Consider the following 25,236-nt stretch of genomic DNA (forward strand, 5'->3'; position numbering starts at 1 on the left):
AGTTTAAAACACGAGCATGATTAACAAGGGTTTTTGGTTCTGATACTGCTGCCTCTTCTACTTCGCCACTGAATGTTTTGCCTAAAATAAACGTTCTACTACAGGAAAGAAAGGTTGACACAAGCACCATGGGTCAGGCCGTTGTGACAGAGGTGAACTCGTTTAGCACATTACATTTCATTAGCCACTTCCCCCCACACCCCAACAAACAGCTGAGAAATTCCATAAACACTTGGCCTGCCAGCCAGCAGCACAGAGGGCCCTTTGAGGAGAGCTGAAGCCGCAGGAGCACAGGGCTGAGGCTGAGCACGAGGGAGGATCACCGAGCCCGAGGAGGCTTGTAAACAGGCCCGAGCCTTTCCTCTGCGTGTATGTTAGTAACTGCACAGAGGAGCTTGAGGAAAACCTAAAGTGAACCGTCTTGCATAGTTTCGAAACAAATGTTTTTGTTGAGTTTTCTGACAGAAACAAAAGGTCATTCATGGCTTTTACTGTGAGAGCAGCTGGCGATGCCTGGCCTGGTGTACTGATGGCCTGCCAGCTTTTGACCACTTTACCCAGTACACTGCACAGAAGAACAGGTGCCTCACTTGCTCACGCACACATACACGCACACACAAAGGCAGACTTGGCAGCCCTCAAGAGCTGCCAGCACTTCCTCTTGTAGGCTTACATTTACTTAAGGAAAGGGAGAGGCTGACTTCTTCCCCTTCTTTACCCACCAAACTTCAGATGTTGATACGTAGGTGCAACGATAGGCCTGTCTGGGCTTACACGGGGAACCTCAAATATTTATGAGTCCACAATTACCCGGAGGACCGGTGTGACTCCTGCTGAGGCAGCAAGTGGTGGTCTGAGGCAATCAGACGAACGTTAGTCACCTTCCAGATAGACACTTTCTATTAATGTCACAGCGACAGCAGACAGGCCCATCTACGCTCAGAAACGGTGCCATGTCCTGACTGAGGCAGGCTCGGGCTAAAAGCATCCTAAAAGACAATCTCCTGGTTTTTGCAGAGAGGATCACGATTAAACTAATGGGAGATTATCATTTTCCCTTTTGGCTGACCTTTTTCTTTTACGCCCTCTCACTATAACACATTAACCACGAGACAGTCTACACACCCAGACTCTTCTTTAGCCACAGGCACGTCAGCGTTGTGATGATAATTAATTATGGCAAAATAAACCCATAAGAGAGCTGGCCTCCTTAAAGGTCCACAGCTAATCAGCAGCTCTATTCACAGTCAGGCTTGACAATTGGCCTAGTTAAACCAGAAACCAGGAGACAACACTTATTTCTTCTATTCATAGGAAAAAGTCCCCTGAGATGCATCAATTTTAGACTGGCCATTTCACAGAGTTCTCACAGCTGAGACACAGTAGGACAAGCACGCGTTTGTTTAGAGAAGTTCGGAGGTGTCACTAACGGTAAGTCACTCATTTTTTCCCCAGGCGCAGGCGGACTGCCACTACGGCACTCCCACAACAGCAGCACGGACCCTGCGAAATGACATGGTGACAGAGTGCAGAAAACCCCCCTACCACCACCCAAACATGTGCAGTATATGGCAGTTTGTCTAATGGTTACAGAATGTGCAGCTAACTGGACCATAAAGCGCCTTTACAAGCCTTCTTTACTCAGTCGTTTCAAGAGATTTTAGTCAATGCCGCAGTGCTTTGTGATAAATGCAACAAGAAAAAACACTTTCCAGCAGCTCCCTGAAAGTCAAGAACCACAACAAAGAGCAATTTATTGCAAAAGCTGGCCTCAAACCAGCTCCCTGCTTGAGGACTAACTTAACAACGTGCAAAAAATAAATAAATTATTACAACATGAAATCCAGACTTCTGGTAATCCACAAAGCAAGGTCCACATGACGCAGGTTTGCCATTATGTCAGCAACATGTCTCCTCTGAAGAAAAGAAAAAAAAAGGCTGCACTTCAGACTCTTTCTGTAGTCAAAGCGTCAAACAGGCATTACGTATCAAATAGGGAAACACAAAAGGTCAGTTGATTGGTCATGGGATGCACTATTTGGCATAGAAAGTCCAAACCTTTGTAACTGCTAATTAGTTTTTATTTAATTAGGTTTTTGCTTTCAGTTCAGTTTAGTTTCAGAGATTTCTTACACCTAGTTTGAGTTTTTTTAATTAACCACAATAACATTGCTGTTTAGGCCTGTGACAAGAGCTGTGTGCTGACTCCGTGTGACACCTACACAGTAGGGAAAGGAGCAACATTTGGAGGTACCTGGAAAAACTAGTAGTGAGCCTTGAACACAGACTGTAAAGAAAAGATGGAAGCAGCCACTTTGCCGTCACTCGTTTGTGGACTACTGTTTTAAAGCTTCAGATATAGTATTTTGGCCATCACATCTTGTTTAATTTTTCATATTTGGATGATAAAGTGGAATGCCAAATTAGCAGTGTAGGCTAGCTAGCTTGGTTAGCTAGGGTTATCTACAGAGGTACAGGGCTAAATGGAGCTTAACTGCTTCTTGACAAAAAAAATAAAAAAAATTTATTTCAAAAATAAAACACCAATGATATTTCCAAATTAAAATAACATTTATGCTATTTATTTTTTCTTATAGGGAAACCTATAACAAGTTAGCATTTTGCTAATAAATGTCTTCATTGGCTTCACTTCTTAGCCCTGAAAGCTGCCGCTTGATCTCAACTTCTTTTGGACGCTCCAACAACTCTTACACTTTATCCACAGGAGCTATTTGCTCATCGCAGTTTGCTTGACTGGGGCTCAGCAGTTGACTTCACAGCAACTTCCAGCACCAACTCGCAACCAGTCTGGGAATACTAATGTTTCCCTAGCAACCAGTGGTTGCCAGGCAGTCACCAACCAGTCCCTAGCCCTTTGTGACTGTGGCCTAGCAGGCACACTGATTGTGTGAGATGTGCAGAGAAGATGCACTTTGCCCCTGCCTACACTGCTACAGTCACAGCCCCTGAATGACAAGGGCATTTTTATCTGACAAAAAGGATATAACAAGAAAATGATTACAGGTGCATTATGGGTATTGGAGGCTACCTCAGTCACTACTGCATCAGTTTCTACTGCATCACTTATTTTTTGTTCTTGTTGATCATGCGATACTAAGTTGCTTTATTGCAGCTTTAATGAGTATTGATTTGCAATTTTATACATAAATGTAGCAGGATGAGTTTAAAAAATGACCAGAGGCAGCCATCCTGACAATATGCTTACAGGACTCAGCGACACATGGCACGACCGTGGAATGATGCAGACCCAGATCGAATGGATTTATGCATTTCAGTCATCCGAGCAGCGTGCTGGCTCTCACTTCATGCTGATTATATCACAGGCGATCTGCTCACTTGTCACATGCTTTTTGTCAAAGAGCTTTAGACCGAATCACCTTATGTAACAAAAACACACTACTCTGCTCATCTGCTTAATCTGACCCTGAGTGGATAATGCTTCTTTTTTGGGGGGGTAGAGACACACAGTTTTCTAGCTCCAATCTTCCAACAAGCACTCTGCTTCCCAATCAGTCTTGGGTGAGGATCTGGCCTCAACCAGCGATGATGTGTGTCCTTGTGTATCTTTTATTATGACAAATGCTCCTGCCTGCCCTTCTGTCCTTGGTATTACCAAGTTAATCCAACCACTCTCCTTATCCCTCCTAACAATGTTATATTGTTAACATGTCAATACTGCTGCTCAGTGAGTGATTCTCCTATTATGCTGGAGCATAACAACAGGAAACACCGATGGCGGGTGTTTTGAGTGGAAGCCACATGACACACTTAAAGCCCCCTCGATCCTCCTCGTTGAGCGAGTTGTCAGCGCTTTTTTCCAACCCACCACCCGTAACAAAGAACCGCCCTAAATTTATCACGCTAGACAAACCCCTTTAAGTTAATTACACCACACTAAGGACAACAACGTTGATGCGCGCTGACACAAAAACACTCAGGGTGGATAGGGCTGAGCGACCGGGAAGCCCCGGGGGGCAGATGCTGTCTCAGCCAGAGCATCTCTGCGAGAGTACTGCAGCACTCAGTGGGGCAAAGAGCAGAGAGGGGTGAAAAGGAGAGGGCAAGCCTGCTTACAAAAGGGTAAAGAAAGCCCTGCTCAAAGAAGTGCAAAGGTTCTGCTGTTCGGGATATGCACACTAAGGCCACAGTTTGCTCACAAACAGCCTGATGGCAGCTGATGATCGAGCCTAACAGAGCCAACCAGTACGGATGAGGCTTGTGAGGAGGAGGAAATAAAGCTCTCCTAACAAAAGAAGATGAATCTTCATTAAACCTAGCCTCCTTTTTTAAGGCAACTTTTATCGCAAAAGATAAGTAAGGCTGTTGAAAAGTCCTCTGGGTTATGGAAACGTTTTAGGACGGATTTAGTGTATCAGGCACAGAATGTTGAGACTTTATTTGAGTGATTACAGGTGCATTTTACACATCACTGACTAATTCGGGATCTGGGCCACCAAGGGCAGACAGACATGTTTCAGAGAGGGATTAGAGCGGGCTTTGGATGTGTATCATCTTCATGCACCAGACTCAATTTAAGTGTCAGATCACATCCACATTTGTGTATTAGAGACCTACCTAGATCTCCTTGAATGCTGTTGTCATGAGAGGTCCTGCTGGACGTGGTGGAGTCTCCATCACTGGGCCAGATGTGGCTCGCCTTGCGGAGTCCAGTGATGCAGGTGTCAGAAATCATTCCCTGCTGCTTCAGGCGAATCTGAGACAGAGGTGTGGGCGGGCTGCTGCTGTCGAAGGACTGCTGGGAGGGTGAACGGCTTTTCTCCCTGTACATCTGATAGGTGGTGGGGCTGGGAGACACCTGGCTGGACTGGCTTGAGGAGAAGTCCTCTTCGCTGGAGGTCAGGTTCTCGTTGGAGCTGCAGTCCGGCGTGTAGCCTCCTCCCACGTCGTCGAAGCTCCCTGGAGAGTAGGAGCGCCTCGGCCAGGTGAGGTGCGTGTCCTCATCTGTGCCGTGGTCCCTGATATGGATGACTCGCATATCCCCATCACCCATCATCCCCCCAACGTACACGCTGGTGTAAGCGTGGCACTCCACCGGCTGCTGCTCAGATTTCCCCATAGAGTAGCGCCCCTCGCCTTCTTTTAGGGGGTGTGGGCTGACCTCCGAGTCTTCATATGACCCGTTGTAGCTGCAGTTCCCCTCGGTGGATCTGCCTCTCTGAACGGCCTTGCTGATATCCCCCGTGGCGGCTGACAGGTTCCCTGGGAGTGAATGCAGGGACCTCTTTCGCTCCATCTGCATGGCTTGACAGCCCAGGCTGCTGATCTTGTCTGAAACCTCCCTGTCGTTGACTCTGACCAGCCCTCGCTCTTGATGATACTCCATGTTTACGTAGAAGGGTTTCTCTTGGCCTCCTGTCACTGACAGCCCCTTGCAATCTCCCGCTGTGTGGGAGTTTGCCCTCCTGATGCGCTCAAAGTTGGATCTAAGAGCTGCCACCGAGCCCGGACCCACTGGGAAATCAGGAAGCTCAGAGTCTTGGCGGACAGGTGACACCCCACCCTTCTGTTTGCTGTCAGGGGCACAATCCATCTCAATGTCTGCATGAGGTTTGCACTTGACTGTCTTACCAGGCCCCCTGTACTTGTGCTGCTGCTCCTCTGCTCCTGCCTCATCTATGCTGGACCTCTGGCTGTCTTCATCATTTGTCTCTGCCATCCTTTTAAACCCCCATCTCTTCCCATCGTAAGACTTCCTCTCCTTTGCGAGCAGAGTCTGCAGGTAGATCATGCGAAAGCGCTCCTTGTTTACTTCCTTCTCCAGGTGTTTGATGGATGACTTGCATTTGTCCAACTCCTGCTCAATGTCCCCCAGTGAGTTGAGCTCCATGCTAGGGGGATCAGACTCAGGGAACTGCGCTCTCCATGCTTCCACAAACCCAGCTGGCTCAACCATTATTACTCTGACACAAACTGTTCAATAAGCTACCAGCAGAAGCATTTCCAAAGCTCAACTTGACTCTTTCCAACAGCTTCCATCGTGCTACGAGTTCAAGGTGTTTCTCAGAGTAATCCACTTAAAAGGGAAATAAAACATACTTTACAGTCTTTACTCACAATCATAAGAATCAAATCCGCTTTTCTCCGTTTAACAAAGTCCAACAAAATGCGAGGTTATCCTTTTCTCCAACTTGATCTCCTTCTTGCGCTGTTCTCTGGAGATCGTCTCCCTTCCTCTGTGCTTGGTGTCAGACTGAGTCCTGCAGCTCTCTGGTGTTTTGCCTCTGTCAGTCGCAGCTGAGAGAGGCGGGGCTAAGTCAGAGATGTGATTTAAACCGCAAACACATCAAAATGAACACTGCTGGTTTTCTGAACTGCTTCTTCTTAACCCCAAACTGTCTCCAGGTACAGACGGTTACAGCTGAAAAATAGTAATCCACCAGGAAATGAAAACTAGCATGACAGCACAGCTATTGCGAAATATGTGGTCTTATAAAAGGAGACAAACTGACACTTTCAAAGTAAGAAACCCTGCCTGTCCCACATGGTGAGGATTTTGTGATGTTGTGTGTGCAGAATCTCTGATAGATGAAGAAAAAACGAGGTTCACAAAACTTTGTTGTAAGCGCAAATACAGCCTGACCTCTTTTTGAGAAACACACTAATCTTTCCTTCTTTCCCACCCAGCTCCTGGCGTGATATTTTGCAACACCGCACACTTGTCCTTTCAGTTACGTTCTGAAAACTAGGGCTAATCCGACCAAAGTTCAGCGTGTAGAGAACTGAAATACAGTTAACATGTGAAAATGTCGCCTCCTGGCGGCTCAAATGTTTGAGTTGGTGCGTTCAAGTACACACCGGACAGATTATTCAAATTTTAGGACTGTCTAAACATTGTGTTGCAGTTACGGTTATTCTGTCCGTACCACACTTCCTATTCTCACGGGAATTAAATTTTAAGCTTGATGCTCACTACATATTCAAGAAAATTGCGTTTTTATTCACTTTAGCTTGGAGAATTGAACTTATTTGATATGTTCACCTCAGGCAAAGGGTTTATATATGGCATTGCGCTCATATATTTCGATCGTGAATGACACTAGACTGAGGCTTTCTTCATTTACTCCTCTGACCAGTGATTGTAGAATACTTTTATACCGCCACTGTTTTGTCAGTTGAACCAAAACTATATTTTGGATTAGCTGAACACAACTCTTGAACGGACGGACCGTAAGAGCGACTTCCGGTTAGCAACCAATCAGTGACGCCGTCTTTATGGTTTCCACAGTAACCGTTGCCTTTCCTTCTGCTAATTAACTAGCTGCTTAAAACTTGTGTAAGACGATTTTGCAATTGTTGTTATAATTTCTGAATAGTGACTTCCCAGCGCAACCAGCAAGATTTTAAATAATTATTTTACGGGTTTGCGAGCTAAGCTATCTTAGTCGACGACAGAAAGCGTAGTTACGTTAGCGTTAGCTGGCTAATCAAGCAAAGAAGAGCCACTAAGTGCATCAAATCACACTTTTCCAAGATGAGCGAACAGTTGAAATTCATCGTCGAACAGCTGAACAGGGAACCATTCAAGAAGAACTTCAATCTCATCACGTTTGACTCACTTGAACCGATGCAGCTGTTGCAGATTTTGAACGATGTTCTGGCTGAAATCGACCCAAAGGTGAACCGATACTTTTATCAGAAATCTTTACCAACACTAGACGCTAAAGTTCATTACACTTGTTTCAGGGTTAACACCGAGTGATTATGTGTGGTGTTCATAGAAATAACGTGAGACTCTCACTGATGTTTATTATTATAGCAAGCCATAGACATCCGTGAAGAAATGCCTGAACAGACTGTGAAGAGAATATGTGCTCTGTTGGGGATGCTGAAATACAAACCTCCTGGTAACCTCTCTGACGTGTAAGTATATGCAGGCACTTTCAGCTAAATTTCCCCTTATCTAATTCTGATGTTTATAATGTTGTCAAATTGTCGTTGTACGCTATTTCTTGTTTCACTCAAAGTGTTTTGTTAGTTAGTTTTTTTTTTTTTTTTAATTCAACATCTATAACATAAAATAGTTTCAGGGTAATTCTGGGAGACGGACACCTTCTTGACTTTGTAGATTAGGCTTCAAATTTTATTTATTGCTAAAGCTTGTATAGTCACGGCTGAATCAGGTGATCCTGAACCATCACGGTGCACTGAGCATCTCTTTCATCTCTTTCCACTATTCAAGTGTCTCTTGCAAATAATTTCAGGAAGGGTCCCCACCTCTGGTGGAACGTTTTGTTGGTATTGCTAAGTGAGTAACTGATCTTTTCCAGGCTTAAACAGGACATAAGGTCTCTCAGCCATTGAGAGTGGACTCTGTCTGGCCAGAAGAAGTGTTCAAGAATTGCAGACAGGGTTTGAAGTATGTTCCTCCAATACCTTTCAAGACTGGGACATGCCCATATGTACTGGGCATATGGCCCACAATGACAATTCAAAAATGTGTAAACACAGGATGTTTTGGCTTTTGATAAATGGGCCCTGTGAAAAATCTTAAAGTATAAAAGACCAATTGTTTGTATTTTGCCCTTGTTTCTCTATACTCTTTATTTTGTTTCCACTCACCCTTCAGCCAGTTCTGGCACATTGCTGACCTCACTTAGCCTGGTTCTGCCAGAGATCCTTTCCTGTTAAAAGGGAGTTCTTTCTTCTTGCTGTCACTAAGTGCTTGCTCACAGAGGACTGTGGGGCTGTTCTGTTTTTCTCTTTAATATCGTAGGGTTGTTAGCTTATGGTACAAAACACCATAAAATGATGGTTGCTGTGAACTAGCACTGTATAAATCAAATTAAATTAATTGATAAAATTAAACTCAACATGCACATCATTCATAGAGCTCTCATTTTTTTCACCTTTTCCTTAGTTTTCACTGTTTACAGTGAATTCACATAAATAAAGTACCTTAAATCTTGTAATCACCTCACTACCAGTGAAACGCAGCAGTGGATCTTCCATGTTTTACCATTCACCTTCTGCAGTTTGAATCAGCTCTCCTCCTTCATCCCTCCCTGCAGAAGCAGCTTCAGACAGGGTCTGGTGACTGGCAGCAAACCTGTGATTCACCCAATCCTCCACTGGCTGCTGCAGAGAGTCCCTGAGCTGAAGAAGAGGACTTACTTGGCTCGTTTTCTTGTTAAGCTCGAGGTGCCTGCAGATTTTCTGCAGGATGATATCATCAATGACACTTATCACCAGGTTTGTCAGCATATTAAAGATACATACACCTCCTGGATTACTGGAACTGCTATTTTAATAAAAAGGTAAATAATGTGTGTTGACAGTATGAAGAGCTGGTGGAAGGATTTAAGACTTATCATAAGGAGTGTGAGCAGCTGAGGACTTCAGGCTTCTCCACAGCAGAAATAAGAAGGGTAACAAATACAGTGGTGTGAAAAAGTGTTTGCTACCTTCCTGATTTTTTTTTCTTTTTTTTTTGTATGTTTGTCACACTTAAATATTTCAGATCATCAAATAAATTTAAGTATTAGACAAAGATAACACACGTAAATGCAAAATGCAGTTTCTAAATGAAGGTGTTTATTATTAAGGGGGAAAAAATCCAAACCTGGATGGCCCTGTGTGAAAAAGCTATTCCCCCTAAGCCTAATAACTGGTTGGGCCACCCTTGGCAGCAACAACTGCAATCAAGTGTTTGCGACAACTGGCAGTGAGTCTGCAGCGCTGTGGAGGAATTTTGGCCCACTCATCTTTGCAGAATTGTTGTAACACAGCGAAACTGGTGGGTTTTTGACCATGAACTTCCTTTTCAAGGCATCTCAATTGGGTTCAGGTCAGGTCTTTGACTAAGCCGCTTCAAAGTTATTATTATTTTTTCTTAAGCCATTCAGAGGTGGACTTGCTGGTGTGATTTGGATTATTGTCCTCCTGCAAATCCAAGAGCACTTCAGCTTGAGGTCACGAACAAATGGCCGTCATTCTCCTTTGTGATGCTTTGGTAGATGGCAGAATTCATGCTTCCATTTACTACTGCGAGACTTCCAGGTTCAGAGGCAGCAAAACATCCCAAACCATCACAATACCACCTCCAGGTTTTACTGTTGGCATAATGTACTTTTTTTTTTTTTTAATTATTATTATTTTTAAATGTGACATCAGCCTTTTTTCTTTTTGGGGTTAGGGTTAGGGTGTTCCTTTTGTGTTGTTTTTTAAGATATTTGTGCCTGCTCCAGCCATCACACCGGTTCTGTTTTCCAAAAATGTCGTTTATCAGAGTTAATTCTTGATTTAACATGAGCGGTAATTAGTTTTCCACACAGGACCAGGTAGGTCTGAAAAACTTTTCTCCCTTAATCAATGAAATCATCCTTTAAAAACTGCATTTTCTATTTATTCTGGTTATTTTTGTCTAATGTTAAAATGTGTTTGACCTGAAACATGTAAGTGTGATAATTATGCAAAACACTAGAAAATCAGGAAGGGTGCAAACACTTTTTCACACTGTAGTCGCGCTTTACTCTTTACTACTTTTTACTACTCTTTACTACTACTACTACACTGCTTGTTAGAAGTTACTGATTATAATCTTTCGTCAGTATGAAACTCACATATTGATTTCAATTTATATTTGTTGTGTAATAAATGACAGTAGAACTTTTTCATAAGCTTAACTGACATTCATGACATTAATTCATCTTTTCTGCAATAACAGGACATTAGTGCCATGGAGGAAGAGAAAGACCAGCTCATCAAACGTGTGGAGAGGCTGAAGAAGAGGGTAAGGCAGACTGCTCTGGGAGGCTGCGGCACTCCTGCAATGCTTGGAAGGCTTTAGAATTGACTGTGGAATGAAAACATGACCTCAAACATATATTATCAGCTCCTCTAATAAACCTGACAGGGATGTGACAGGCTGCAAGGCTGCTTAACAAGGCTAGAAGTAATGAGGTGCTGAATTTCTAGGCCTTACTTACAGGCCCTGTTAAAAGGTGAAACCTGACTCTGTCAGAGGGCCGCAGTTATTTTTGCTGACCCTCCGATGACTGCCGCAGCACTGAATGGTGTTTTCTTTCCACTAGGTGGAGTCGGTGTCTAACCATCAGCGGATGCTGGAGCAGGCCAGGCAGCTGCGGGTGGAGAAGGAGAGGGAGGAGGCACTGACTCAACAGAAGCAAGAGCAAAAGAATCAGGTAAATACTTGGGATTACTTGTGTCATTTATCAGCGCTTTTGTTCATCACAGTATATTTTAGCAAGTCATGACAGTCAAGTTAAACAAGTTTGTGGGCCGTTATGCACACTGCCTTTTCTCACTGTCTTTTGCTTCTCCTTTCTTGCTCAATGGAGTTTAAAAAAACAAAACTGTGTCTGGCACAATCTGGGTTTGGATTTAATGTGGAGTTTTCTGCTCACAGAGTTTTTATTGTTTGTTTTAGTTTTTTGTTTTCATTTCAGTTTAGTTTTGGCTGATACATCACAAGAAAGAAACTGAACTGAAATCTGTGTAGGAATTCTGTAAGAACAACAATGATTGTAGAAATATAATTTCTTGGGAAAAAGCTTTTAGAAACCTTATCTTGGGCCATTTTGGGCAACCTTTGTAAGCACCTTTTTATCACTTTTGGCTGTTGATTCTATAATAATTATCTGTCTGTGACTATTTTTGTTAGTGTTTAGTGAGCGTTGTCACACAGAATCAGCCCACCAAAGAGTCCAGTCTGGCCCACTGGCTGGCTTTGAACACTGTAAAGGAGGGCATAAATTTTGTGCTTGTTTGTAAGTTTTACAGCTTTTCCTGCTGATGTAGCCCTCACCCATGACCATTCATAATACACCAATGTCATTAACTAATAGAGAAACGGCAATGACAAAACAGAACAAGGATATTTTCTGTGAATTAACAAGTAATTATAAATGCAGCATATTCTGGGCAATGAGCTACCAGAAATTTTACTGTAATTTTAGACAATTATTTCTACAATTTAAGCCCTTTTTTTTTAGTTGAGGTGACAGATTTCTGTCTTCTGTACACTGACAAAAAAGAGGAGTTTCACTGGTCACACAGTGAGCTGCATGCAACAAATGATATAAAATGAGTCTAATGTCTGTAGTTTAATGCTGTAAAATAACTGGCCAAATTGGTGCTCAGAGGATTTGCAGTGTGACTGCCAGGTGACAAAACTAGATTCTAGAAGGACTTACTTTGCTGAGTGAGTTTTCTATTTTTGCATTTGTCAGATTTTAGCATTTAACATAAGAAGTGTACAACAGCAAAAAAATGCGATACAGCATTGCAAACAGTTGGCGCAGTCTCATTGGTATCAAACACATCCACGACTGCTGCCTCAGGCTGACTAACACATGTTAAAGTCTTCTTTTTATTTTCACTTTCATTGTTTCTAGATATTTTATAGACTGAAAACTGGCACATCAATGCAGAAAACAGGAAGATGATTTCATATGAAAATAGTGCTCTGATTTCCTGACAGTGCCTGTATCTGTGACTGTTTTTGTGTGTTCAGCTGTTTCAGGCTGAGCAGAGGCTGCTGAGATCAGAGCAGCAGTTGAAGGATTTGCGACAAGCTGCAGCAGATGCTAATCCAGAGAGTGAGTAGCCATGTCCCTGCTCCATGCATACAGCTGGATGGGTGGATTCAAGGTCACAACTGTGTGATGCTGGTGTCTCTCTGCTAACGGGCTTTCATCTGCTGAGACCCTCTGATTATGCTGATCTTTGAAGTGCTCTAATAGAGCTTATCTGATGGTGAAATTGTCGCCTTTTGTTCTCATCTGCTGTTGGCGTCTTTAGCCAAATGAGAGATTTACACATTTGCAGTTTCTAAAACGACTGCGGTGCAGACAGAGATGGACCTGCACAATTAAAGTCAATAATCAGAAGCGCTACAAATTTTTTAGGAACACTAAATGGGGCTGCTGATGTTTAGTATACATTTAATAAGCGCTTGTCTTTCTACAATAACATTTTGGCAGAATAGTTGTTTTACCATATATTTTTGATATTAGGCACTGAATGCCTGAAAGAGGTTTAAAATAGCTTAAAGAAAAGATTGGTCTCTTTCAGGCTTAATGAAGCGACTCGAAGAGGAGATCAAGATCAACTCCTACATGGTCTCTGAGAAGCTTCCCAAGGAGCTGGAGGGCATGAGGCGTACCGTGCAGTTCCTGCAGAAGGTGGCATCAGAGCCTGCGATGGGCCAGGCTGATCTCCAGGAGCTGGAGGACAAGGTCTGGAGGACCAGGGTTTGGTATTATGCTTGTGTACCTTCAAGATTCTAAATGTCCTTTAATTTCCTCTTTCACAGATTAAAGAAGCAGATTCTCAGATAAACCAGCTGATTGAGAAGAGGATGATGAGATATGACCCCATGGATGACAAACTCTCCCTTTACAGACAACAGGTGCTGACTGTGTTCATTCTTTCAGTCATCTTTCATTGTTCTGTCTAGTTTTGACTCTTTAATCAGCTACATTTTTTTTCCCACAGGTTAAAAGGAACCTTAATGTAATTCATGTTAAGAACACTGTTACTTCTGAGATCATAATATAAAGTTGTAGCCGAGCAATAACCAAACAAATTTTGATACAGTTGTGCCAAACATCATATTTAATTACTTTAAAATGAGGCTCTTAGGGAACAATGTCTCATTTTGTTAATTGCTTCTTCTGCTCACATCTATGGTAAGAGCCACGAGGTGAGGAATCCAGGATGTGCAATTTGTGGTATGATAAAAGGGGCATGTCTGCACCAGTATAGTACACAAACCATACAAACTGGAAATTTTGGATGTTTATGGAACAGAGACCTTTCAGAATCCACAAAAGGGACTACAGAATTATATTCATAACAGAGTTGGAGGAAAGATTGATTGCTGAGCAAATGGAGCTTGCATAAGTGTGCGTAGAACATGCAAATAGACCAAAGGATAGGCCTGAATGCAAAACATCTTACTGTGACCCTGTGTTTATTTCAGAAAACTCAAATTCTTAAGATGTATATTGTACAATCATTCATCCCTTTGTCCATCTGTTCCTAAATAGGTTAAGATATTTTTCATTTGAAAGGTCAACGACTGAGCACTAGTGATCTTTATTCTGTTCTCAGTGTGTGTCATAGGAAAAATGTTTTTGTTTTTTTTTCCAGCTCTTTCATTTTCTCATATTTTCCATGGATTTATCGTGTTTGTATACGTCTATAACCTGACCCTTGTAGGCCTCCATCATCGCTCGAAGGAAGGAGTCAAAGGCAGAGGAGCTTCAGGAAGCAAGGGAGGAGCTGGCTGCGGCAGAGAGGGAGCTGAGGCAGAGGACAAACCAGACACAAGGCTCAGATGGGGAAGAGGTCATTCGTGGTGATGAGGTACACTGCCGGTTCACACACTCACTGCAATATTTGCTGGGGATTTTTGTGTGTGTGCGTGTGTGTGTTTTTTTTTGTTGGTTTTTTTTGTTTTTTTGGGGCTCCACAAAAAATGAGTTTTTAGAAACAGGACACCGCTATCATCTCCAGCTTTATCAAAGAAAGTGCTAGAAGATTTGCAATCCACAGAAAACACAAGAGGCTATTTTTGTTCTTATCCAAACACAGACAGGCTCACTGTCTAATGTTACTTATCCCTTTTCCCTGCTCTCCCCCACATTCCCATGCACAGTCATAAATAGAACACAAAAGAGAGAATGTCCAGAACAAGGATTGTACTGGACAAACTTCCTGAAAGTTGGCCTTTTTCTTAATCTTTAGTGTAATCAGTCTCCTAATTCAAGTCAGCTGGACAAAAAAACCTTGAGCAGTCTTTGGGTATAGAGACTTTGCTCTCTATTTATATCCCATGACAAGATGTACTCCTTGTCCTTTCAGACACGTGGTATGGTTTACTCATGCCGATCAGTTGAAGTGAACTTAACATAGAATAAACTTAAACAAAATCTGGCGCTTGAATCAAAAAAGACTTGAGCAGTCACTTCTCAGCTGGCCAGTAGACTAAATTTAAAGTTACAGAGCTGACAGTGACTGCTCTGAAAGAGCAGAGAGATCCTAATGAATGGGAGCTGCGCTGGGACCATCAGAGCTCAATTTTCTAGAATCAGTTTCCATGGTTTCCTAAAGCTGACACCAGCACAGCGCAGCAATATTGCTGGGCCCAAAGTTGGATCCATGATCCCTAAAAACAAAAACAAAAAAAGATTTTGTACACTGTGATTTTCATCCCAAAATTGTTAGTACAACCAGTAAAAGCATGTAGTAATGAGCCCCAAAACCTGTTGAAATCCAGGCTGTTCCCCAAAAGGCACCAAAGCCAGAACAGCTCTGCATTGACATTATGTTAGTGGTAAAGAGGATGAAAACACAACAGACCTCACAGCAGAGTTTCCATTTAATGTAAAATGGAAACGCGGCACTTTTGCAAATTCTTTTCCTGGGAGCGTACTGTTAGAGTGATGCAGATTCTCAGCTGAGGGAACACATTTTATATGGCAGCCTTTTGAACCACAGAACAAGCTGCATGAACTGTGTTGGCAAAGGAATGCATTAAGTTGCTGATGTGGAAAATGTGAGTTTGTATGTAACTATTAACTACATTAATAGTAAAATACGTTATTATATTGCATCATTATTTTAAACAAATGTGACAAATGGACATGTTTGGTTACACAAAAAATAGACACAAACTCTCCACCACAAAATATAGTTAGAAACAGTGAAGTATGAGGCACACTATTATATTTTACATTAGTCATGACAATGTATTACAATCAATTTGAGACTCTTTAACTGAAATTAGAGAGCTGTTTGTAGAAACAAAGAGGCCCTTGAGACGACACATGAATGAAGTGAATGGAAAATGTTTTGTCAAACGCGGCTTATCAGACTCCTCCTGTAGTTTCGGGCTATCAGCCGCAGTGGAGATGATCACTTTACCAGAGGTATTTTCCATTCTGACCATTACGTGTCATCACATGCCGCCCACCAACTGCAGGGTCTCTCTGAGGGGGGATGACGACATCTGTTCGTCATTGGTTGGAAAGTAACAAGAAACCATTTTAACCAGCATCCTCGTCACTCTGGTTAAATTTAGTCTTACTTCAGTCACAAATCCGACTAACGCTTTTTTTAAAAACTTGAAATAATGTGGATTTATTTTGATTTCCTGCTGTTTGTCCCACGTGCAGTTATTTGGAGCATACGCTGCACGGTTGAGGGTTTTGTTAACTGGTCTGCATGTGTGTGGGTGTACTGCTGAATGAGCCACCGTCCATTTTAACAGCAGTTGTTTTGGGGATACAGTGTCAGGAACACTATGCAGTATAATTCTGCTGTGTTAATTCCTCTTGCGGTCACGTCTGCCCTTGACGTTCCAAAATACACAAAGAATAAATGTGCGCACAAACACACACGCATTGATCCGCATGAAGCACATTCTGTGATTTCTGGGGCTGTTCTTCTGTGTCCGTGTTCATTTATAGCTGCTCTTCATTGTGGAGGAGTTTCAGTGTGTCCCAGCAGACATTTGGGGTGGGGAGTAAGTGAGCATCCACTTAAAGCAGTTATTCTGTCAGATGAAGCTGTTTGCTGCACATAGCTGGCTGTGAATCTCAAAGGATCGGGTGACTCTTTCAGATCATAGCATGGCCTCCAGGCCTCCTCATTGCAGCCGCTGCTGTTCTCTAATCCCTTCCCTCCCCTGGCTCAAGCCATTGTCTTCTCCTGTAGCCTTTCATAGTATCACAGCTGTGCCGGACACCATGCCTCCAAATATAAACTGTGTTTAGGCCTCTTTCATTGCAGTTTCCATATCAACTTTACACTTTCTTTGTTACAGCAGGTTTTAATGTGCTTCACAGAACCATCAATAATATCAAAATGTATGTGTCTTGGTATTTTGAAGGACCTATAATCAATATTTACATTAGATAAATGGGGAGGGTTGCATCAGGAAGTGCAGGTGACGTAAATTCTTTGCCAAATCAAACACGCAGGTCATCAAGAGTGAGACTTCTATATCGGATTGGTCGGGTCCCAGGTCAACAACAACCACCTCCAGTACTGTTGGCCAGCAGTGTGCCAGTGGAAACTGTGCTACTGTTGGCCGGGGAAGCGTGTTCGGAGGTAGTAAGGGAAGGAAAGGCACGAGTGTGGGGGTGTGAATAGGGACCTGAAATGTAGGGATTATGATTGGTAGAGGGAGAGAGCTGATTGACATGATGGGGAAAAAAGGAAGGTGGATATATTGTGCAGGAGACTACTTACAGGGAAACAAGGTCAGAAGCATTAGAGATATACTCAAGCTGTTCTCCCATAATGTAGATATGTAGAGAAATGAGCAGGGGTGAGCTTGCGTGAAGAGTAAGTGAATAGTGTTGTGGAGGTGAAGAGAGTATCAGATAGGATGATGAGCTTGAAGCTTGAAATTGAAGGGGTGATGATGAATGTTGTCAGTGTGTGTGTGTGTGTGTGTGTGTGTGTCCAACAAATTGAATATTAGGTAGAAAAGGGAAAGGAAGTGGCAGAGAGGGGAGAGAGTGGTGTTTGGAGGAGACTTCAGTGGACACGTAGATGAAGGACAGAGGTGAGGAGGTGGTGTTGGGCATGGATGGTATTAAGGATAGAAATGCAGAGAGACAAATGGTAAAGCTGTGGTGTTCACATACTTTAAGAGGTGATGTAAATGAGTGGAGGTAGGTGCATGCAGATGGCCTATATTCTATGCAGAAGGTACAATATGAAAGAGTTTGGATACTGCAAGGTGGGGTCCAGGGAGAATCTGAGTCTGTAGGATCACATTAAGAAGAAGAAGCAAGTGAAGCCAGAGGCAAAGATTAAATGGTGGAAGCTGAAGAAGGAAGAATGTTGAGCCAGAGTTCAGGCAGGATTTGAGCTTGTCTCAAATCCTGCCTGAACTCTGGCTCAACAAAAGTAGCGAAGAGTTACCAGATGAATTGGTGAGGAAAGAAAACAAGGAATTTGTCTTCTTTCCTGGAGGTATGATCTAGAGAGAAGAGGACTAAAAGTCGGTAGTAGTAAGACAGAATGGATACGTGTACTCGAGAGGGAGGCAGGTGGAAAGGTGAAGTAGCAAGTAGAGGTAGTAAAGTTAGTTGACTTCAAATATCTGGGAGCAGCAGCTCACAAGAGAGGTGAAGGAGAGTGCAGGCAGGGCGGCTGGGGACGAGTATCAGAGGTGACATTTGACATTAGGATAGCAGTGAGAGTGAAAGGGAAGGTTTACAAGACGGCATTGACACCTGCTATGATTTAATGTTAGCAGATGGTGGCACTGGAAAAAAGACAGGAGGCAGAGCTGTAAGTGCCAGAGTTGATACTAAAATCTTTGATGGAAGCGAGGGAAGTACTAGAAATGAACACATCAGAGGTACAGTCAGGTTGAGTTGTTTGGAGACAGTCAGAGAGGTAAGGCGGGGATGGTTTGGGCATGTGTAGAGGAGGCATAGTGGACATATTGAATATAGAGCTGCTGGGTATTTTCATGCAACCTTTGAGTAACACTAAGGCTACGTTCACACTGCAGGTCTTAATGCTCAAATCCGATTTTTTGATCAAATCCGATTTTTTTTTTTTTGTCTGCTCGTTCGCACTACAAATAAAAGTGTTCTTATCTTCTCCTGTGCTGATAATTGGCGTCTGTCAGTGACGTAAAAAATGGATTTAATGCGACTTGACCGTTCAAACAGCAGTCGCTTTCTGAAACATCGGATATGTATCGGATTCAGTACCACATACGAAAGTGACCCAGATCGGATTTGAAAATATCGGATTTGTGCCGTTCACACTGTCATACCATGATCGGATATGTGTCGCATAGGGTCAAAAAAATCGGATTTGATGCGCTTTCGCCTGCAGTGTGAACGTAGCCTAAATGATCTTGTTCACAGCTACAGCTAATTCAGATTCACTAATTAAACAAACAAGCATGTCTTTGGACTGTGGGAGTAGGCCGGAGTACCTGGAGAGAACCCATGCAGCCACTAGGAGAACACGCAAATAACGCAATAATGCAATCTGTCAGCTGGTTTTAATTCCAGTATTAATTACTGCACCACCAAAAAACCCAAAAGCAATAACAATCTGCCCAAAATGTGTTTATCCAGGACTTACAGGCATGTCCATAATGTGTTCCTTCGCATTTGTGACTAATGCCGAATTCTGTTTCATTGTTCTTCTAAGATGAAACGATTAGTGGCGAAACTCCGCAGCAAGGGAACAGTATACAAGAAGAAACGCCAGGAAATCGCTGAGCTGAAAGCAGATTATGGAGTCGTGCAGCGCACAGAGGAGATTCTCAAGCAGAGACATGATGCTGTCCAGCAGAAACTGGTAATTCCTGATTTTGAATTTCATGTGAGAGAAGCAGAATCATTCATTTATTTACAATAAAGCAGAGGAAGGACTGGGATTCACAACTTTACGTTACTTTGTGAAGACTATTGTGATGCTATTGTGAGGGAAGTCTCATTAAAGACACCCTTCAGTAATAATTTAATATTTAGTATTTGGACCTGGACCAGAGAAATCTTCCTAACTGCTCCTGCTCTCCTCTCTGAACTGTCATATTCATACAATAACCGCCCCACCTCCTCCCCCTTCGTCATACTGTCAGTCCAAATGTGTTGTTTTCACTTGATCCTCCCATTCACATACTCTCTGCTAACAGTGAAGTGGTAGAAGTTTCCTAGAAAGGGCTTCACACCTTTGTGTGGTCCCAGCACCTGACTTGTTGATGGGCTCTCTGACGCAGGCTGAGCTACTATTTCTGACGGTTCCATCTGCTGCTCTTCCTCTGTCTGCATCCCACACAAGGATTTGATAAAGCAATGGACGTTTTTTTTAAAGCATCATACCTCCTTATGCATTTCAGAGATCAAATGACAGACACCCTGTTAATGTTAATTTTACGTGGAGCAATATTCAGCCCCAATTCCATGAAATGTATAAATTGTAAATGAAAACAGAATGCAGTGGCTTGCAAATCTCATAAACCCACATTTTATTCAAAATGGAGTATTAAAACCTATCAAATGTTTAATGTGAGAACATTTTAAGAAATATATTAGCCTTTTTTCAATTTGATGCTCTTTTTATACCCAATCATTTATTGACCTGTTGACAGTAACACGATTGGTTCCTGAAATGGTGAAATGTTTCAGTTTAAACAGCTGGTATGTTTTCTTGGTTGTATTGTGAATAAAATATGGGTTTATGAGATTTTCAGATTGCTGCGTTCTGTATTAATTTGCATTTTATGCAGAATCCCAATTATTGGGGAATTTAGGTGGTATGTCTGAAATCAAAGACAATATTCCTAATCATTAAAAAACAATATCTGACAATTTGTGCTGTGTTTTAAAGCAAGCCGTGGAGGCTGAGAAGGGTATCTCTGGCTACAGTGATACTCAGGAAGAGCTGGAGAGGGTTTCTGCCATCAAGAGTGAGCTAGATGAGAAGAAGGGCCGCACTCTGGATGACATGTCTGAAATGGTGACTATACTTTTTGGGTTTTTTTAATCTGAAGTGCTATTTGACTTACTGTAGGCTTAGTAGTTACTATAGATACATACTGATTATCGATTATTTAGTCTGTTCTCAGTGAGTTCATATAAAGCCAGGAGAAGAAACAACTGAGTGTTTAAAGCAGTCTGCACTCTGAGCTTTTGATTGACATGGGTTACTTGTACCTCATTATTTGAACTTTTAGCCATCTTGCTAAGAGCGTATGAGCAATCACTATTGGAACATTGTATTTATGACAGAAAATAAGGAAAAGCAGAGCATGTCCAATTTAATGTTCTTCACATCTTCATTCGGACGTAGCCAACACAGTTACAGACAGAACCCCGATAAGCATGCAGTGTCTACCATAGGCGTAAAAGGCTTATTGCACATGTGCCAACAAATACTGTTAGCATTGATGATAAAGTGAACTTAAATGACATGATTGTCTCCAGTGTTGTCAGTTAAAGCATAACTTTAACTTTAACAATGTGTGTCTGTGTGTGTAGGAGAATATGATATGCCACTGAAAAGAAAAGCACCAGTGTTGCAGTTTAATTGATTGAAGCCCATTTAGCTGATTCAGTTTTAGGGCCCTTGTATTGTGGATACAGGCTCACTGTAATTTGTAATAGACTTTTTTTTTTCTTCTTTTACCGCCCACATTTTGTTTTCCCACAGCAGGGAAAGGGTGAAATTTATGATCCTGTCTTGAGCTGGACAGTGAACCAGCATGCACACACACAGTCCATGATTTGAACTATTCATTTAGCCACCATTTATTTATCTGCACTTTCCCTGGAGTTTGGCCTTTAGGGAGTTTATGAAAGTCTAAAATAACTACAGCCAAGTGAAAATTCAGCACAAGTTAGCAAATAATAACCTCTGTGTTGATGCTCGGGATATTTAATTAAAGCTGAAAGTTTGATTTTATTGTTATCAGTAATGGGAAGTTACAACAAGAATACTAGTTCATAACTTCCATCATCATCCGTTTGTGTGGAAGCCCAGGACATCAGTTGTGACTTTTTTATGAATTCGGTAGCGTGTGTACTTCTGCAGACTGTAAGATTGCTTGTTAATGATGATATCAAATATACCTGGATCCATGCTGAAAGGACGCTGTTACACTAAAATTTTAAAATGGCATTTCAAACCCATAAAACTGAAATCTGGAATGTTTCAATCAATACTTACCTACTTACACACACACGCTATAGGCACTTTCTCCAAATGTTGATCTGGTTGACAATGCTGTCTAACTTCATCATTAGTCACAGTCGTATTACCTGCTGTTTACTCTTAAGTCTGTGAATGCATACAAAAGTACATGTGTGTGTGTGATTATTGTAGGACTCCTTTTTTGTGTTTTGTTTTTATTGTTAATGCAGTGTGTGCCGTTATCTTGTGTTTTTTGAAGGTGAAGAAGCTAAACTCAATGATAGTGGAGAAGAAGTCTGCGCTAGCACCAATTATTAAAGAACTGAGGTCACTGAGACAGCAGAGTCAGGTGAGCATCATCTGAATTATTAAACGAGAACTTCAAAGAAACCTCACGGCACATCAAACGGTGTTTGTAAAGACAGTTTGATGTGCCAAAGACCACACCGAAACAAGGGCCTTCAGCTCACATGACAAAGCAGCATCCCTGTTTAACACCCAGCCTGTCAGAAAAAGGATCCTGGCAAGAATTTGGTACGGATTTTTCATTACAGAGTATAACTTTCAGAAAGAGTGGGTAATTCATGCTCCAAAATAACTTCGGCGAGTCCTAATTCTGTTTCTGCGAACAAGTAGAAGTTCACTTTTATATTGTGCTACCATGGACAAGGTCCATTAGGAGTAATTTGCATGATCCATAAATCAATGTATAATGGGAAAGCATCCTGCATCCCTGAGCTAGAGCAGAGGATTTAATTTTCCTACATGTGTGCCCAGAATTGCTCTTACATCTCAATGGGTCACGTCTGTTAATGAAGAGCTGCAACGGGAAGACATAAATAGACTCTGTAAGAAGTTAAAGTGCTAAAACTACAGCTGGGATCTTTTGTTGACATTAAACAGTGCTGTGAGCGGGACACGAGTGTTGATAATAGTGCATTTGTCTCAGTTCTGACTGTCTAGTAATGGATTTGCTTTTCTGTTCCGGTGTGTCCTGCTCGGATTCTTCATAGGAGTTAGGCCAAGAGTATGAAGAAAAGAAGGCACAGTATGAAAGCTGTGCTGCTGGTTTGGAGAGCAACAGATCAAAACTGGAGCAGGTATAATTATTATAGTGCAAGGGTTTCATATGCACAGCAGTTTAGGTGAATTTTACGTGCTTTTTTTCCCCGTGTGTTAGTACATGTTTGATCTTTAGCATGGTTATATAAGAACGCCCATCCTCTCTTTAAATCACAGGAGGTGAAAGCACTGAGGGATGAGATGGCACAGAAGGAAAACCGATACCATCATATCAACACCATGTCACAGGCAAGTATTTTGAAAAGATACAGTAGTTACTTAAAGCAGGACCAGAGACTGTGCACTGTTATCGCTGTTTTTAAGCCAAATTAGAAACATGAGTGCATACAATGTTGCAGCATTTTGTAAGCCACCTGCCCCCACAAGCACCCACTGGGACAAACTGTAAACTCGGATCTGTGCCTCTCTGTCCTCGGCAGATCCTTGAGATGCAAATACAGAGGGCAGCTGAGGAGATGAAGGCCTACGTGTCTCCTGATCCGCAAGAGAAGAAGAAAGCCATGAGGTGAGCCTGCTGAGCCAGGCCAGCCAGCTGCTTGCGAGATGAATGGCCTTTTTTATTTCAGCAGGCTCTCGTTACACTAAAGCCAGTTAATCTACTGCCACTGTTTCCTTGCTGTTGTGATGACACACCTTTATTTTTAATACATGGGGTGAAATCAGCTTGAGAAATGGCTGTTGCACACATGTTACTAATCTTCCTCTTGTTCACTGTAGGGAAGTGTACATGAAGAATATTTCCGAACAGGAGTTACTTGGCAAGGTGAGAAAAGTGTGCTGAGCGAGTGTTGACCCAGCAGATTCTAGGACTGGTCAATACTTGGAAATATTCCTTTATTCTGTCAAGAACAAGATCTGAGGACACACAGGTTAGCCAAGGTGGTTTCACAGAGTTTGCTTTGGAAGTAAAGTACCGTAATGCATAGTAAGGAATACACCTGAACATTCACATCAGGACACAAAACCAAACAATAAATTATATGTATTACTCTATAAAAGTGCAAGCAAATTCTTTATAGAATTCTCTAGAAATGCCATAAATATGCATCTAGTTTGCAGAGTTGAGGTTATATTAACATATATGGCATCAAATCTGAATTCTGTCTTTGAATAAATGCCAGTTGTTTTTATCTTAGGTCTACAGAGGACAGTAGAATGTCATAATGAGACAGATTTAACATACTTTTGTTTGCACCAGGTTGGCACAAATGTGATCATGTTGGGGTTCATTTAATTTTGAGCAAACGGAGTCTGCGCTGGGTATTTTTCACCAATATCTCTTTTCACGTGTGGTCTCCAGAAGTTGCGAGAGGAACAGAAGACGGTGAGGGAGAGCCACAGCGCCAACATGGAGCAGGTGAAGATGTGGCGTGACCTAGAGCAGCTGATGGAGTGCAAGAGGCAGTGCTTTATAAGGGCAAAGAACCGGGAGTCTATCGGTCAGATCATCCAGGAGGGAGGGGAGGACAGGCTGGTGCTGTGAGGAGTCATCTAGGAATGATGGGCTGTGATTCCACTGAGTTCAGCTTAACAGAGTTTCTGTCATCGTTCTGTCACAGGCTTAATTTTCCTCATATATCTCTTCTCTTTATACTCAGCTGTTGTTTCACTTGGAACCAGACCACTAACCTAAAGAGGTGGCGTGGTTTAAGATGCTTTTGAATCTCCAACTTAAAGAACACGTGCAGCGGCACAGGGGTTTTCACTTTCTGTGGCCCACAGGAGACTCCTTTCAATCAGAGTGTCCAAAGATAACAGGATACAAAGTGGTGCTCTTGGGATGTGGCCACAGTCAACTATTATTGGCACTGCCAACCATGACCTTGAGCATGGGTTGAGATTCCAGTTTTGGAATTCACTGGGAGCCCCCACTGCATTGAAACAGTCAAAATATTCTGCTTGTGGAATACTGTAATGGATCCTTTTTTTCAATATGGTTGTTCATATTTCCTGTGTTTTTTCTATTAAATATATTTAATAATGATTTTGACTCATGTTTTCATTGTGACAGAGAAAAATATATGAATGTAAATTAGGAAAGCTATGTAGACTGTTGGAGTTTAAAAGAGCAGTTGGTCTGTCCTGTTCATTGCCTTCATTTGTTCTGTTTTGTTTTTTCACCATGAATCAATTTTGCATCATATCTGAAAGCAAAAACTTTTATTTGGATGATGAAGATTCATATCTTTTTTAGCAGGTAACACGACACACACGTCTGCCCACTGACTTTTCAGTGTGACACGTCATTCCCAGCAAATGTCTTCATGGATGTTTCAGGGTCTCGACCTCCCCCTCTCCCACAGGAACTTAATCTGCTGTTGACAGCCAATGTTAGTGGCCCTTGTGCCAAACGGATCAAGTGTGCTTTGTAAAAGGCTGCTTGATGTCCAGCTGGCTGGTGCCATGTTATTGTTGTTACAACACCTTGTGCTTCTTGGGACCTTATTAAGACATTAACAGATGATGCACGCCAGT

General features: G+C 42.2%; 2 protein-coding genes across 2 annotated transcripts in view; one reads left to right on the plus strand and one right to left on the minus strand.

Moving 5' to 3' along the window:
* LOC113033125 (breakpoint cluster region protein) overlaps nt 1-6,698 on the minus strand; it is a 30,705-nt gene extending 24,007 nt beyond the window's left edge. Inside the window, exon 1 of the mRNA XM_026186523.2 lies at nt 4,597-6,698. Within this exon, the coding sequence (XP_026042308.2) occupies nt 4,597-5,935 (1,339 nt within the window). The 5' untranslated portion in view covers nt 5,936-6,698. The remainder of the gene's footprint in view (nt 1-4,596) is intronic.
* A 541-nt stretch (nt 6,699-7,239) lies between these two features.
* Nucleotides 7,240-24,745, plus strand: ift81 (intraflagellar transport 81 homolog). Its single transcript, XM_026186525.2, has 18 exons — nt 7,240-7,657; nt 7,799-7,902; nt 9,051-9,231; nt 9,318-9,407; nt 10,706-10,771; nt 11,073-11,183; nt 12,515-12,599; nt 13,075-13,238; nt 13,316-13,411; nt 14,224-14,370; nt 19,195-19,344; nt 20,377-20,505; nt 21,938-22,027; nt 22,692-22,778; nt 22,918-22,989; nt 23,181-23,266; nt 23,479-23,524; nt 24,062-24,745. The coding sequence occupies exons 1-18, from the start codon at nt 7,514-7,516 to the stop codon at nt 24,242-24,244; spliced, it is 2,031 nt and encodes a 676-aa protein (XP_026042310.1). The 5' UTR covers nt 7,240-7,513; the 3' UTR covers nt 24,245-24,745.
* The last annotated feature ends 491 nt before the right edge of the window (nt 24,746-25,236 follow it).

Source organism: Astatotilapia calliptera, chromosome 12 (genome assembly GCF_964374335.1).
Source record: "Astatotilapia calliptera chromosome 12, fAstCal68.1, whole genome shotgun sequence".
NCBI classification, from domain to species: domain Eukaryota; kingdom Metazoa; phylum Chordata; class Actinopteri; order Cichliformes; family Cichlidae; genus Astatotilapia; species Astatotilapia calliptera.